At 44.1% G+C, this 15,990-nt stretch overlaps 2 protein-coding genes across 3 annotated transcripts; one reads left to right on the forward strand and one right to left on the reverse strand.

Moving 5' to 3' along the window:
* The first annotated feature begins 923 nt into the window (after nt 1-923).
* On the forward strand, nt 924-9,075 carry LOC120679127 (serine/threonine-protein kinase STY13-like). Its single transcript, XM_039960649.1, has 3 exons — nt 924-1,593; nt 2,211-3,230; nt 8,339-9,075. The coding sequence occupies exons 2-3, from the start codon at nt 2,302-2,304 to the stop codon at nt 8,676-8,678; spliced, it is 1,269 nt and encodes a 422-aa protein (XP_039816583.1). The 5' UTR covers nt 924-1,593; nt 2,211-2,301; the 3' UTR covers nt 8,679-9,075.
* Nucleotides 9,076-9,351: 276 nt separating this feature from the next.
* LOC120679126 (YTH domain-containing protein ECT1-like) lies at nt 9,352-13,792 on the reverse strand. 2 transcript variants are annotated; one of them, XM_039960647.1, is made up of 9 exons: nt 13,590-13,792; nt 12,426-12,502; nt 12,173-12,344; nt 11,802-11,878; nt 11,430-11,733; nt 11,243-11,310; nt 10,582-11,064; nt 10,181-10,393; nt 9,352-10,083 (listed from the first exon to the last, which is right to left on the reverse strand). In XM_039960647.1, exons 1-9 carry the CDS (start codon nt 13,624-13,626, stop codon nt 9,733-9,735), a joined length of 1,782 nt encoding a protein of 593 aa, XP_039816581.1. In that variant the 5' UTR covers nt 13,627-13,792; the 3' UTR covers nt 9,352-9,732. The 2 variants fall into 2 exon arrangements, with proteins under 2 accessions (XP_039816581.1, XP_039816582.1); XM_039960648.1 differs by having other exon boundaries at nt 9,364-10,083; nt 12,426-12,499.
* Nucleotides 13,793-15,990: the final 2,198 nt, after the last annotated feature.

Below are 15,990 nucleotides of genomic sequence, written 5' to 3' on the forward strand. Positions count from 1 at the left end.
CCTTTATTACGATAACTATAGTGTCATAAGAATAAATACAACAACATAGAACATAGTAATCTCAGGTTATATAGGTACTAGATTATAAGATGCAGAGATTAGTATGTTTATATCATTATATATGTGGTTAAAACATTATAGATATCATAATAAAGATGTACGCACACAACCCAATAAGTTTATAGGATTGTGGTTCCACCATACTCTACATCGTTGGTTATACATAGAGATTGATTCATTCTGTATCATTATAGATGTTCTTATATATGCCAATATGGGTTTTCTGAACCCACACAACAAACCCTCTTCTACAATAATCTCTGTCTTCTACAATAACGATTGATGCGTGTTACCACACCATATGTGTTTCTAGCACTATAGATAATGTAATAAAGACATACAAAGATAATTTAAGTATGTTTTATATACTACGGTAGATATGCCCATATGGCCACATCGCAGTAAATGTTATAACAAAGACAAACAACCAAACAACTTCTTCCATTCATTACATTGTGCATCATCGATCTCATATTTGTAGATTGATGAGTGCGTGCCACCAGAGACCATAGAAAAAAAAATGGACTAGACACCGACTCGTCCATAAAGATCTCGAGTCGTCAATCTCAGCATCTCCATTCAACTAAAAGATCAGCTAGAAAAGAAACCAGATCTAAACAAGAAGTAAAAGTGTAGTAACAGAGTTCAAAAATTTATCATAAATCCACCACCCTAATCACTCCACTAGCGTTTCACGTGTGGCAGCACGGGCAAAAAATGTAAAATACGCCTATTCATGGAACCCCATTTTAACCGGCCGGTTCAATAGTCAGACCACTGAAGTGGTGAGCTCATCGGTTCTTTAACCGGTCCGGTTTTCGTTCTACACGGGGGACGCATGCTTCTCTCTGTAATCAAGACGCCTGCACCGCCCGCGCAGTTGCGGTTGCAGCCGGCGCCAACGCCAGATCATCGTCACTACGGGCGCGCCGCGCCCGCCACCCTCGTGTCCGGGCAGGCCTTGCCAACGCGCTGCCGTTTGGCCCGTTGCGACCACCACCGCTCGGCCGGCGGTGCCCCGGTGGCCGGGGGTGAACGTCACCTGCGGCGGCGACCGATAAAGCCGCGCCGATTTGCGCGGAAGCCCCTCGGCTGCCCCCGAATTCCCCCGCCGGCCCGCCGCGCCGCGCAGGCCTCGCTAATCCCCCCCGACACGTGGTTAACCCCCGCAGTTAATGACCCCGTCGGGCTCGCGCTCCGAGGCAGGCTGGCTTTAACACTCCACCACCACCGAGCAGGCTCGGCCTCGGCGACTCCCAGCACTCTCTCCTCCCCTCCCCCTCGCCTTTTTTGATCTTTCCCCCTCCCCCTCGCCTTCCTTCCTGTCCCCAGAGCCAGCCAGACCCCCACCCACCGGCCCCGGCCTGCTCGGTCCAGCGCCGAGGGGGGCCACCGTCGTCCCGGCTGCTCCCACCGCCCGGTCCTCCACCCCGATCGGCCGCCCCGGATCGCCGGCGCCTGCGGCCCCCACCCTGGCCTCGATCGATTGGCGGCGGCGGCGGCGGCGGAGGGCGTGCTCCGGGAGGCCCAAAGGTGAGCGCTTTCGGCCCCGCGCCGGGGTTGTTGACTGACTGCCGTGGGCTGGCGGGGCCGATTCGGGGGGCGCCGCGCGGGGGGTCGCTTTGATTCGGGGCGCTGGTCGGTCGAGGTCCTCTCTGGGGTTCGTTTCGGGTGCGCTCTGGGGGTTCGATTCGGCCCTGGAAAGGCTCCGGTTGCCATTTCGGGGGCCGTTCTGGGGGTAATTCCTTGCGGATTTGGGGTTCTCTCTTTCGGGCTCCTGGGATTTTCCCCGTTCGGGAGCGGCAGCATCGACCTCCAGCTGCCCTTTCTGCCTGCATGTTGCTGGTTGTGGAAACTGCAGGCCTTAGCCTTATCACGACTGAAGCTGTGATCTTTTTAGTATTTCTCTACTAGCATATACGTTTCTCTTTTTTTTTTATTAATGGAAATGGACTGGTATACGTTTCTAATCCCTCTGTTGAGTTCCTAAAGTAGCAATTCTGGGATGTTAATTCGTATGCCTGCATGTTGGTGGTGGTGCAAATTGTAGTTCTTGTATGAATGGAAGCGTTACACCTCTTGCTTTGCTTATATGGAATACTGTGTGTTTTCCCCTTGGTGGTGATATCTGTTTTGTCCCTCCTTTCCAGGCAAACCAATCGCCAGGCTTCTGGGGGGCTGTGCTGGGGAGTAGGGAGGAGGTGGAGTGATTGTGGAAGCTAGGATTCTAGTCGTTGAGTGATGGCGCAAGGCGCCAACTTCCCTGGCTTCATTGGTGATGCGGGTGGCCATGATGGTGGCGTGAACTTTGGTGAGGGCTTCTGCGACATGGCCTTCTACCAGAAGCTAGGGGAGGGCTCCAACATGTCCATGGACAGCCTCAACAGCATGCAGACCAGCATGCACGGCGGCTCCATCGCCATGTCTGTGGACAACAGCAGTGTCGGGTCTAACAGCGACTCGCGTACCGGGATGCTCGGCCATCCTGGTCTCAAGGGCCCCGTTGTTGTCGGCAGCTATTCGGTCGGGAACAGCATCTTCCGTCCAGGGAGAGTGTCGCATGCCTTGAGTGAGGATGCGCTGGCACAGGCTCTGATGGACAATAGGTTCCCGACAGAGACACTCCAGAATTATGAGGAGTGGACAATTGATCTGGGCAAACTTCACTTGGGGATGCCCTTTGCCCAAGGCGCCTTTGGTAAGCTGTACAGGGGAACATACAATGGCATGGATGTTGCCATAAAGCTTTTGGAGCGGCCAGAGGCTGACCCAGAGAAATCTCAATTGCTTGAGCAGCAATTCGTGCAGGAGGTTATGATGCTTGCAACCTTAAGGCACCCCAACATTGTCAAATTCATTGGTGCTTGCAGGAAACCATTGGTTTGGTGCATTGTCACAGAATATGCAAAGGGCGGGTCGCTCAAGAATTTCCTTAGCCGGAGGCAGAACAGGTCTATTCCGCTGAAGTTAGCGGTGAAGCAGGCATTAGATGTTGCACATGGCATGGCCTATGTCCATGGACTTGGGTTCATCCACAGAGATCTCAAGTCAGATAACCTCCTGATTTCTGGTGATAAGTCCATTAAGATTGCTGACTTTGGAGTGGCTAGGATTGAAGTGAAGACTGAGGGGATGACACCTGAAACAGGAACATATCGTTGGATGGCTCCGTAAGTTGAATAAACACACTTTGTTTATCTTTTTTCAGTCGGTTGTTATGTTATTCTTAATAAGGCATACCTGTTTCATTTTTCGCATTGTCATTGCTCAGGATCGTGATAAGGAAGTATGTATTGATTGATAATAAGATATATGTGGTTTCTGTGATTGCTTAGTCTTTCTGCTATACTGTTTACCTGTAACATGTGCATTTTTCGTGTATTAGACCTAATAGTTTAATGTATTTGTGGTCTGTATTAACTGGTTAAATTTTTCCTATTTTAGTATTCCTCCAAAATTGACTTGATTTTAGCATTTCCTGATATGCATTGCATACTTGATTGTGAAGGAAAAAATTTTCCTTTTGCATGTAAAATTTCCATCCTGCTGCTTTTCTGGATCACTAAATTATAAATGCTTTCCCTTTTTTTTGCTTTTATCCAATGCTAAAGCTAGTTTAGCAGATCAAACATCATTATATGTGTGAAATACACACTGTATTCTCTCGGTATGTTCTGTAAATTCTGTGCATGCATGGGATCAGATATTGTTTGCTATTTAGAATTTATGAAGGAGGGTATCTCACTAGGAATCCATGTGCTTCTTCACGAATAGTGCGTGGAGCTTGTGTGGTTGCTTATTTGTTTTGTTATACTCCTTATCTGGAACATGTGAATGACTGTAAAAACATATATTTGTTAGTTATATGCATCTGTATTAACTGGTCAACTTAATTTTTTATTTAATTCCTAAAAAATGGACATTATTTTAGCATTTCCTGATATGTTTTTAATACTTGATTGTGCAAATAGATTTTTTTGTAAATCTTTGCTCTGCTGTTGTTCGGAATTACCAATTTCTGGCTACCTTTTTTTAAAAACTTTTTATCCAATATCAAAGCTGGTTTCGCAGATCAAACACTTGTATATGTTAAATACTTAAATATGCATGCAATTACTGCGAGGTGTTCTCGACATTCTGGTGTGTAACCACTTGAGCTCAAATATTGCTTACTGTTTAGAACTAGTTAAGCAGGGTGCCGGTCTAGAATTCATGTTGTTTCTTTGCTTATATGTTCTAACGTTTTATAGATGGGTGCTAATGATTAGTAACTATTGTTATCTAAGGTATTAGATTCAATCAGTTGTGAATTCCTTTCAAATCATTCTGCACCATGCATTCTTGTGCCAAGAGGTCTATAAAATATTGCCATCTTAGGAGCATTTGTGGAGGTAGTATACCCAAGTGGCTATTTTACTATTTTAGTTGTATTGACAAGTTATATTAGCTGCTACTTGTTGGCTGAGCATATTTGGTTCGTCTTAAGTTATTAACTGCAAAACATGTGAGGTCATACTAGGAATATGATTTTGTGGTGGTCACTGTTTTCTCACTTTGAAATCATAGTTTATTTTGTTAGCGTAATTAAGTAATCATGTGAAACATGATCACATCTAGTTTGGTTAAAGCCAGTTTACAAGAAGGGAAGATTCGTTGAGGCAAGCATCTTGCATGACCCTACTTGTCCAAGGCATTCAAAGTTGGGTGATGGGATTGGCAAGCTGCACGGTTTGTGCACCGCTCTTGATGGAGAATTGAAGCCTCATGTGTGAAGGATCCTTCCGCCATGCAACATAGTTTTGGTACCTAGCCTGTTGTCCGCCTCCAACCCCCACCCCCACCCCCACCAGAAACCTTGCCATGTTTACGCTGATAGCGGTAGAGGCAAAGTGTGAAGTGTTTGGCAGAGTCAAGGGTGGGCAATGATAACACGAGATGGAGCAAGCAAGGAGGTTTACGACTTTTCTACTTGTATACACCTGGTTGCTTCTTCAAGCTAGTGAGCCAAGAAAGTGCTTCAATGTTCTCTTCCACACTTCTCTTGTATTCTTAGCTCGTAGGTTGGTGTTTAGATGACTCATGATGATGCATGTAAAGTGTTAAGTTGATGATTACACATCCAGGGCAACGACTCCATAACTCGTCTCAAGTTGGAGGGCCACCTGGATAATTAATGACTACACAATTAGGCATCCATGTATTGGCGTGTAGGTTGGGTTGTTGGCAATTTGGTTAGTATAATCCCAATACAATAGTGGACTCATATACAAGGAAACCTAGCCTTGTGAACCCCATCAAATATTAGCTATTAAGCACACCATGTTTGAAAGAGGAAAATTTCCCTTATCGAGATGTTAGGCTGTCACTAGCTCTGTTCTCAAGGCGTCGCCTAGGCGTCCATGCGCCGTCCACCGATTTGCGCCTTGCTCGCCTAGGCGCCCGCCTTGCTCGCCTAGGCGTCCAGCCGCCCCACCTTGCTAGGCGTCCGCCTTACCGCCTTGAGAACAGAGGTCACTAGTAGCCATCGGACCTCTCTCACCAAGTGGTGTGGTGCTCATTCCTCGATGCTCCACTAAGGCACTAAGCAATCTCTCCTCTTCTCTAGTCATCGATGCTAGTGCCCAGTTGTGCTCTCATTGATGATTATTGAGCTCTTGGTTTGCGGTTCATTGGTTTGCGGTTCATTGGTCCAACCGAAGGTTCGCCAAAGTGCCGATTTGTAAATTACTTATTTAATACACATTCCATGTCATCACAAGTGAACATGTGGTTGCATGTCAGAACCTCCAAACCCCAAGACATGTGTCTGATTTGTCTTCTCGAACTATTTTCTTCCCTTTGTCATTCTTTCTTTGTCACTTCTGAAGAATAAAACCATGACCTAATTATGGACCATCCGGTTTCTCACGAATCCCATCTCAACCTAGATTATCGAACCAAGACGATCCATTAACTAGCATATACTCCAGTTGTTGGTGTCACCAGTTGAGCCGCGAACCCTATCCAGTTTAATCACTATGATCTCTTGGCTACTTGTTGGCTAGTTGTAACTAGTTGGCTATAGTGCCAAGATGACTTCATGACTTGGAACTATGGTAAATTTAGGCACATTGCTGCATCTTCCAACCAAATGGGCCCCCATTGGCTTGTGAAGAGTAAAAAAGGGCTATACGCCACAATAGCTTGCTTTGCAAGACTTAGGCCCCCTTCGGGAGGGCTTTGGCTCCTAGCTCGGAGGGTGGAGCCAGAGCTGGAGCAGGCGGAACTAGTCTTTTTGGCTCTGTCTGCTCCACCGTCCTGTAGGCAAAGCCGCAAGAACGGCTCTCACATGTTTTGTTGGAGCCGCTTCACCTCCTTTCCCCGTTTGACAGGGCTCTAGCAGAAGCCGCTGAAGGAGCGGGAGCCGGAGCCCTCCCAAAGGGGCCCAAACTATGAGACGTGGAACCTCAATCAATCCTTAATGAATTGCAATCATATTCTCCTTTATTTGTTGGCTCCATGTGACAAGAAAGCTCACAAGCCACCTAAAAGGAGATGAATGCACTCCTTGAGCCACGTTTGTAACTTGCTTCTCTGACACAAGAGGTACGGCCCAGTTAAATTGGATTAGATATCCCTCGTCATGTATCTTATCCTTTAATTTTCTTCAAGGTGCAGAGTCTCGTTAGACATGAATAGCCCCAAGCACGAAAATGAAAAACAATTTTTCTTTATTTTGGTTCGCAATGGGTTGCAATGGATATGATATATAACATTTTATCAAACCATTGTACAAGTCTAAGCAACAAAGGCAGAAGTTCCATCAACCTTAACAATTTAAAATTGTATATGTGAAACTATCATTTTAAGGTCGTCTCACTAACAAAAGAAAATCTTGCTTAGTTCTATGTTTGGTCAAAGATGTCGAGCAAGGTATCAAATATGCTGGAATCCAAATATCTTAGGTCCTATTTGAAAATTATTAAGAAAAACCTTGGAACTATTTGTTAGTGTATAATATCCAACCACAAAGCCAACATAAAAAAATATTGAACTCCGGTTTTGAATAGTGAAAACATATACTGGAAAGAGGATCACAGATCCTGCTTTATTGGTTCCTCGGTCAGGACATATCCTAGCTGATTACACCTCCATTGGCTAGCCAATGATCTTTGTGTCATCATCCAGTCCGTTGGCTAGCCAGATACTATCACCTATGGCATATGCCCTATTGAACCTACAATGATCTGTGATCTTTGTTGCTCCTATTCAAAATGTCCCTGTTCATATAAATTCATAACTGTGATACATCAACATATCTTGGATTAAGCAACTCAATAAATGGTCTTACCACTAAAAACTGCCCTCTATTAGTTGTTAATTCCTTTCCTTGATACTCATATGGCAGTGAGACAACTCAATGGGAAAATCAAAATACTTCCTAGCTTACCGGCAAAATACAGTTCCCCCCTCTCCTAATTGGCAACTTTGCTTGTGTCCAGCTGAGTGAAAGATGTGAAAGATCGAAACATTCATATTAAAGGTGAGAGGAAAGTGCGACTGCTGCTTGTGGCTTATCGTTTTGTCCCAATCTAACAGGAAGGCCGACAAACAACCTGGATGACGTCACCTGAATATGACCGGATTGGAGAGCCCACTGCCCATGGATCTGGCCCGTTGAGATATTAAAGTCACATTAAATTACTAACCAACATTATAGAAATTTCTGTATGAATTGCATTATGTACCATTATTTCTCTTAAATTTTGCCGTTATTGGTAGGTAGGTGGATATAGTGTGAAATAACTAAAGTTTCCACTGTTAATTAATTAAAGGTGCAGCCTCCTAGATTCCAGGGAGCATGGTGACATTTTTCAATTGATCTCTTTTGCCTTGGGGGTCAATAGTACATTAATAGGCAAGCCCAACGTCATTTAAATCCACTGAATATCCAGGCAAAGGGTCTAGTTGTATTCCTTGTGCTATTGATTTTGGTACACGCTGAAATGCTGATACTCTTGACATCTTTCTAGTTCATTATGTTATGTTTTTCCTTTTCATTGGATTCATCAGATTGCTTTTTCTGTGCTCATGTTCTAGCTCTTAACATCTTATTATCCTCGAGAAATATATATAGTATATTTGTGGTGATATTTACTATTGATTACAATGCTTGTCATGTGGATGCTTCTACTATGTGGCTCTGCTTTGCTTCATTGTAGATGTAGAATTGGAACAATTGCTGCTTACAATTTTCTCTTTGTTTTGATGTATTAACTTCCTACTTTTCCACTTGCAGTGAGATGATCCAGCACAGACCATACAACCAGAAGGTTGATGTCTACAGCTTTGGCATTGTCCTGTGGGAGCTTGTAACTGGGAATGTTCCTTTTGCAAACATGACCGCGGTGCAAGCTGCATTTGCTGTGGTGAACAAGGGTGTCCGTCCGACCATACCTCATGACTGCCTCCCCGCCCTAGGGGAGATCATGACCAGGTGCTGGGACTCAAACCCTGAAGTCCGCCCCCCATTCACTGATATTGTCAGGATGCTGGAACAGGTGGAGATGGAGGTCCTGCGCACTGTCCGTAGGGCCCGCTTCCGCTGCTGCATCGCGCAACCGATGGCCCTGGACTGAGCTGTCCGGAATCCAGGAAAAGAACCTGGAGAGAGGTTTAGTCCTGTGTATTTATCGTATTATAATAGACCTGCGCTTCAGAATCAGAAAGCCAACTCTCGACAGTCTCGAGTGTGCCTTCTGTCGTTGACATGTTTATCGTAGATTACACCTAGTTTCTGTCATCAGAGTGGTTGTAATAGAAGTAGTTTTATCCTTGACTCCATACCCTTCCTGTTGTAACAAGTCCTGCTGCGCGCTCTGTTTTTCTGTTTATCTTCATGCGGCTACATGTGAAAGCTCTGATGCTTCATGGTATATATAATATGTATAATTAACTAGCATGGATTTGCTCCTGTGTTGTCCTGAATGATGTCAAAATTCAGCATATCAGAATCATGTAGCTCTGCCTTGCTCAGCATCAGCTTTCAGGTTTGCTCACTTTTGGAAAACATCTGTGACTGCTGCATATGCTTTCAGGTTTGCTGCTCCAACGTCTGTACCTGACAGTGATAGAGCTCGCCATTTATTCATATGCAAGAGTTCGGATGGACCAGAGTGGTTAACCTGATGTATGATTTGTCCAATTGAGTGTCGCTATAAATTGTGACTTTGAAGCGTTAGCGTTGTGGCCTAGGCAACTATAGAACTGTTCAGGCGCAAGAGGATTTGCTCTGAAATTACAAGATGAAGATACTGGAGAGGATTTGCTCTGAAATTACAAGAGGATGTAGACAAGGAAAGACATGATAGTATCATCTTCCAACTGCAGAAAATGCAACGTTACCGCAGCATAATTCTGCAGTTTCTTATGGCTAAACCACTAGAATGAACAGCATTCTTGGTGCGACACGAGAGGCATGAGAAGACACATGCAAGAATAAAACAGGGATGAAGAGAACTGCGAACAACAATTATAGAACTATGATATTGAAATTATAACCTAAATGGAGATGAAACAAAGCCCTATGATGTTGTACAACTGACACGACAACCATATTTAACACAATCAACCTGCACTTTGCCCCCTCCAACCTTCACACAGCTGCTGCTTCCAAATGAGCAGACAGATAAATCAACCACTTTCCTCCACAGGGCCTGCCTTCACGTTTGCATCGCCTTCTTCAACCTTAGCCATAGTGGATCCATTTTCAGCTGAGGCGCCCTCAGCTTTCTGGGATTTCCCACTGTTCTCGGTCTCCTTCAACTGGATGACCTTAGCAAATGCGTCTGACATATCGGCCACAGCTTGTGCCTTGGTATCTGCTGGCTTCTGAGGATCAGCGCTGCCAGGCTGCTGTTGACGTCTGTTCTCCTGCAAGGCTTTCTCCCGCTGCTCATAGAAGTCAAAATCCTCCAGGATTGTCGTCTCAGCCTCATGGTTCTTGAAGATGGTTAGCATCTGGAGGCCCTGTTCCAGCTTCACCTGCATGTTTTGTTCCCCAATGAGTTAGTGATGAATTGATTCAGAAATTCCAGCCTAGGCATTCAACTGATAGAGATCAATTTCATGTAAATCTTACCTCCTGGGTATCCCTGCTATTCGTCACAGGTTTATTATCGTTGTTCTCAAGAATGATGTGCCGCAGAAGGTTGTTTGGGACATCTTTAATTATGTGCCACTTCACAGGGAACTGGCCACTCCACTTGTCCTGCTGCCAGTAATCAACACTTCTGTCGAAATCGACAGGTCCAATCATCTCAGCAACACCGCAGAATTGACCACTGCCGTTAACCTATAAAAACCATAGGCAAAAAGCATATAATTATGTATCAGCTTCAAGATCGTGTGAAGAAATATCAAAATTGTAAACACTCAACACATGCTAATACAGGGCCAAACAAACAAACTATTATTTTCCATTCTTAAATTTTCCTTAACAGGGAAGTAACTAAACAACCAAAGGAAAGGGGCTGTTCTTACCGAGAAAAACAAGAAAATTGGACAATGCTCTTCTTTCTCTTTGGCCGCACGGTAAGCAGAATCCAGCTTTCTATTCCCGCTAGCTGTGCTGGCCCAAACACTATACTTAATGCTCCTATGTACATGGTCCTCAGTGTAGGACTTTATTACAAAGAATTTGGCATCTTTGTACTCAGTGATAAAATCAGGGCGATTGTACAGTTCACTATCAATCAGCGGAACTGTTTTCTCGCTTTTTTCGTCTCCTGAGGAGTTCTCTTCGTCTTGCATCTTTGGTTTTGTGGCACGTGGCCCACGGTTTTGCTCATTCATAAACTCCAGAGAGCCATTGTGGCTACCAAATGGCATGCCCCTTTGTTGATTGGCACTGAAGTCGAAAGCACCAAATCTGCGACCAGAACTCCAACTTGGAGTAGTGCCTCCAAATTTGCTACCTTGCTGGCGTGCCTTATAGGATCCAGGACCATACGCCGATCCATGATGCTGCAATAACATACATTGTCAGCAGAGAACAAGGAGAATGGTAATCACAAGCAAATTTGAGCTCGATTATTAACTACACCCTCTATATCGAACCACACTTGAATCCTAATAACAAATAACCAGATGAAGTCAACCAATTAACCGACGTACTTAAAGGACCCAAATGCATAAAACATACCATTCCAGAAGCCAGTGGCATGCTCCCTTGACCAAATAATCCAGGAGCGTTATTTGGCTGTGTTGGTGCTACAAAACAAGATTCAAAATTTAGTTTGGCATGGCTCTGACCAATCTATTATACATTGCTCGTGGTCATCTAAAGTTTGCCTGTAGTAAAAAAAGGAATTAAAGAGGAGAAATGTTACCTCTGTCAAATGAACTAAATGGTTGGTGATACCCTGGAGTGGGTGAATATAGAAGGCCATCAGGAAGGAAGTACTCTGGCTGAAGCATAGGGTCTCCTTGAGATATTCCTGGCACTGAGTTTGAGTATCCCATGCTAGGAGAAGCTGGTGGTTGATAGTATGAATTTGAGAAGGGGAAGTGCATAGGTAAGTATTGTTGGCCATCCCCAACGGTTGAAACAGGAGAATAGGCCCCATACATCATTTGGGGGTTGTTTGCATATCCAGGAGATAGCATGAGTGACTGGTTGTCATTGTAGATACCCTTCAGGAAAACAAGACTTAGAAGAAATTCATCAAGAAGAAACAAAGAAATTTGGTAGTCCTACTTACAGGTGATACAGAGTGGAGCCCCTCCATATTCACATAATGGGGATATTCTTCCCATTGCCCTGAAGGATTCATGTATCCTACAGTGTTGAAAAAGACATGAAATTTAAAACCACACTCCATGGAATTGAAAAGCTGCTGCATTGATAAAGAACCAGGTACAGATTTGAATAATGTGCTCTCTTACACCGTAAGGTCAAGATAGATACTTCAACTATGAATCCAAAATTCCAAATAGAGGCGAACAACGTGAACTATTGAAACAATAATCAATTGTAGAACCAGTAAAAGACAAATTTATAGGGAATCGGCAAAAACATGGCCATTCAGAATCTGTGTAACATTAATTACGCAGAAAATGAACGTAAGCTAACCTCCAGGATAGAGTGCCTGTGGCTGCGGTGCATACACATTGTGCTGGTAGAGAAAAGGTTGCTCTCCACCTTTTCCGACAGAGCCAGCCTTCTCATGTGCTCCTTTTGGAGATTTTATTGAGGTGGCACCACGAGCATTGTTTGCATTCGTGTTCTCTGTACCAGAAAAAATCTGACGCAATAGCAAAAAACTTATGAGTTGCTTCAAATCGCATAAGAGAGGGAAATACACCATAAAGGGAAACTAAATTACCTGCTCCTTGGAGCTTGCGCTCTTGGAGGGGTTATTCTCCAGTACAGCTTCCGACTGCAGCGAGACCACGCTGTCTGCTGAACACAAGGTTTTTAAAGCGGTAAGGCGAGGCGAGGCAATGTGGAGCCACTCAGTCGCCTAGGCGACGCCTAGGCGGGCTAAGGCGAGCCTTAAGCAAGGCGATGGGGAACCGCCTTGTCGCCTAAGCGACGCCTAGGCGTCGCCTAGGCGACGCCTTAAAAACCCTGGCTGAACATACACACATCCAAGCATAAGTCCACGCGGCAGGAATCGAAGGAAGATGCTTTCTCATGGTGCGCAACTTAAGACAGCCATAACACTTGTACCACGAGGCAAGCATAAAAGAAGTAAAGCACTAGAGCTGTGCAGCTCCCCAATCACAGCCCTACAGAAGTCTCCTACACGCACATGTACATTGCACAGCCAAATCATGAGCCTTGCTGCGCAGCAGCAAGCTCGCATCACGCCATACAGTAGCTTAGTCAAATCCCTCCTATGTGCAGCACCATGCTCAGCCGAAGCTGAGGGCTCTCACCCATTGGCTGCATACTACTGTGCGTCCACTCGTACCGGGCGCCAATTTTACCGCGCCAGCCGCAAGCTCGTGCGATACGGCATGGGTTGCAAGGCGTCCCGTGGACACCCGTGACCGTGCAAATTGGAAAGCAAAAAAAGAAAAAAAAAGGAAAAGACGTCCTTGCCCTTAAGCAGGGCTCAATCAGCACGGCCGAATCCCAGCCCGCCCGCCCGCCCAGCCCGCCCGCCCGCCCGCTCCGCTCGGCTCCCTTCCCCAGCCAGCCAGCCCCGCCCGCCGCGAGCACGCGCTCCCCACGACGGCGAGCTCGGGGCTCCCCGGACCCTCCCGCGGAGCGAACGAATCCCGGGCGCCGGAAAACCAATCTTGACCTAGAAAGCCGTGCCGCGCCACCTCCGCGGTTCCGCCAGCGACCCCCGGCCGAATCGCTCCCCCGCGCCTCGAATTCCCGCCGAATCCGTCCCGCGGGGAGGGGGGAATTCGAGCACCAGCCCGGCGCAATCACGAGCAGCAGCAGCAGCGGCACCAGAACACACACGCGCACAAAAAAGAAAAACAGAAGGAAAGTCAAACCCCCCAATCCAATCCAGGCACCGACGGGGGCGCACCTGCGGGGCCCTGGGCCTGCTGCGGCGCGGCGGCCATGGCGGCGGAGATCCGGGGGCGGTGGCGCGCGTCGGGATTGGCGGAGTACTCCCTCCCGGCGAGGGTTTAAGCATCAAAATTTGGGGGAAGGGGGAGGAGGAAAAAAAAGTTTTCCCCTTTTTATTGGACGCGAGGAGGGGAGGGGGAAAAGAAAGAAAGAAGGGAAACGACGAGCGCCTCCACGAAGGCTGTTTGCTATAGTAACCGTAGTTTGTCTTTTCTTTTTTTAAAAAATTTCAATTGAATCTTTGAAAAATCATAGTAAATCACAAAAAATCATAAAATAGAAAATCCAATTTTGTTGGACTCCACATGAGTAGATATACACAGTGAATATATTATATGGTATACTTTAGTATAATTTTTTTACTGTAACTTTAGATATATACTTTTCTGTAATTAATTTATAGCTACAGTTTTCGTCGTCCTTTATGGTGAAATTTTTATGGTGGGCTAATCATTATATGATTGAGCTATAGTAAAAATTTTATGATTATTAGATCATGTATGACTGAGTTATAGATTTATCTATAGATTCGTCTAGATTTTTCTATAGATTTATCTAGTTTATAGATAAATCTATAGATCAGTCAAACATGATCTAATAATCATAAAATTTTTACTACAGCTCATCATATAATGATTAACTCACCATAAAAATTTCACCATAATGGGACGACGAAAACTGTAGCTATAAATTAATATAGAAAAGTATATATCTAAAGTTACAGTAAAAAAATTGTACTAAAGTATACCATATAATATATTCACTGCGTATATCTACTCATGTGGAGTCCAACAAATTGGATTTCTATTTTATGATTTTTTTGTGATTTACTATGATTTTTCAAAGATTCAATGAAATTTTTTTTAAAAAAGAAAAATACAAAACTACGGTTACTGTAGCAAACCTTCAAAACCGCTCGAGGGAGGTAAAATGGACGGTTTTGAAAAGTTGAGGGAGGTGAAATACCCGATTTATAGTTGTAGGAGGAAAACCAAACTTTGGTGATAGTTGGAGGAGGTAAAAAGACTTTGGCCTTTTATAGCTTGCCACCCACCAGATCCAGCACGAGCCCGGCCCGGCCAGAGCCTCCTCGTTAAATTTCAATTTTAGAATTTAAATTGCTACATATGTATTTTATTTAAAATGGAATCATCTGTATTCATTATATACCTTCAAAACATTTTATGAATATTTAAGGTGATTTGATAGTCGTTTTATCCGAGAAAAGGTAGAGGAGAGTCCACATATTACTGTTCATTTGAGTTAACTGACTGGATGGAAATGTCAAATAGGGAACGAAAGTTCAACTCAGTGTCAAAATAGAAAAGTTCAAATTTTCAATGTCAAATAATTAGTTCTTAATTTTACAGTGTCAAATAGGAAATTTTCTAAAAAAACATAATGGTAGCATGGTCCATTCAAAAACATAATGGTGTCAAATAAGGACTTGGTGATGTGCTTTTTCCAGGTTGAGGTGATGATGCAGCTATGAACAAGCAGTCAGAAAACAAAGAAAATTTGGAAAAAAAGCAACATGGGAGACTAATGGTTTTGGTTGATCGATAGCTCTTCTTGTTTACTTCCTAGTTCATGATGCAATGTCTCTCTCTAGTTTGGTGTGATTTACACATGATTTTTTTGACACTTATAGGAACTTAATACGTTTTATTTGTTGTATTCACAAAACTATTATGTTGTGTGTACGGGCTTTATTGCTTCTTTTGGGCTGGAATAGTAATTCCAAAATTGGCTGTAAAATATATGAAATTTGTTGGGCTAGATTTTGTATGGAATACAAAAAAATTGCTGAATTTAGCATGCTAGTGGGTTTGAAAATTTTTGGCCCACTTCTCATATGGGCCTATTAATAAATGGGCTTCCATGGTGATGTCACTGTACACATCATCATCCACGTCAGCAGCTATTTCATCATACACATGAATTCCACATCAGCACGTCATGCCATGTCAACAACCATGTCACCACCCACGTCAGCAGGCACATCACCTGAGTATTCAATCTGTGATGAAATTTGTGACTTTTATTTTTGTCACAAATATTGGGTCTAGATTGGATTAAAAATGTCACGAGGGGTAATATGTGACGCTCAATCTCTGTTTGTCTAAACAATCATTTAGTCCATTTAAACAACTTTTAAACGGTATATAAACAGAGGTCACTTGTGTTGTTTAGGCCCTAAATGGTGAATTAAACGGTTTGACCGTTAAACCCATTTAAATCGTTAAAATCCGTCTAAATCATCTAAACAGAGTCAAGTTAATCATGTGTAAATAAGATAAATGATCATTTAATTCGTAATTTACTCAATAGGAGGATTACAACTACCACAATCAATA

Source organism: Panicum virgatum, chromosome 6N (genome assembly GCF_016808335.1).
Source record: "Panicum virgatum strain AP13 chromosome 6N, P.virgatum_v5, whole genome shotgun sequence".
NCBI lineage: Eukaryota > Viridiplantae > Streptophyta > Magnoliopsida > Poales > Poaceae > Panicum > Panicum virgatum.

Excerpts from the sequence above, each read along its gene's own strand:
- LOC120679127 (XM_039960649.1), top strand. The coding sequence starts at position 2,302 with ATGGCGCAAGGCGCCAACTTCCCTGGCTTCATTGGTGATGCGGGTGGC. Across the intron at positions 3,231-8,338 it reads ACATATCGTTGGATGGCTCC|TGAGATGATCCAGCACAGAC; the intron begins GTAAGTTGAATA and ends TTCCACTTGCAG.
- LOC120679126 (XM_039960647.1), bottom strand. The coding sequence starts at position 13,626 with ATGGCCGCCGCGCCGCAGCAGGCCCAGGGCCCCGCAG. Across the intron at positions 11,065-11,242 it reads TGCCACTGGCTTCTGGAATG|CATCATGGATCGGCGTATGG; the intron begins GTATGTTTTATG and ends ATGTTATTGCAG. Across the intron at positions 10,394-10,581 it reads CAATTTTCTTGTTTTTCTCG|GTTAACGGCAGTGGTCAATT; the intron begins GTAAGAACAGCC and ends TGGTTTTTATAG.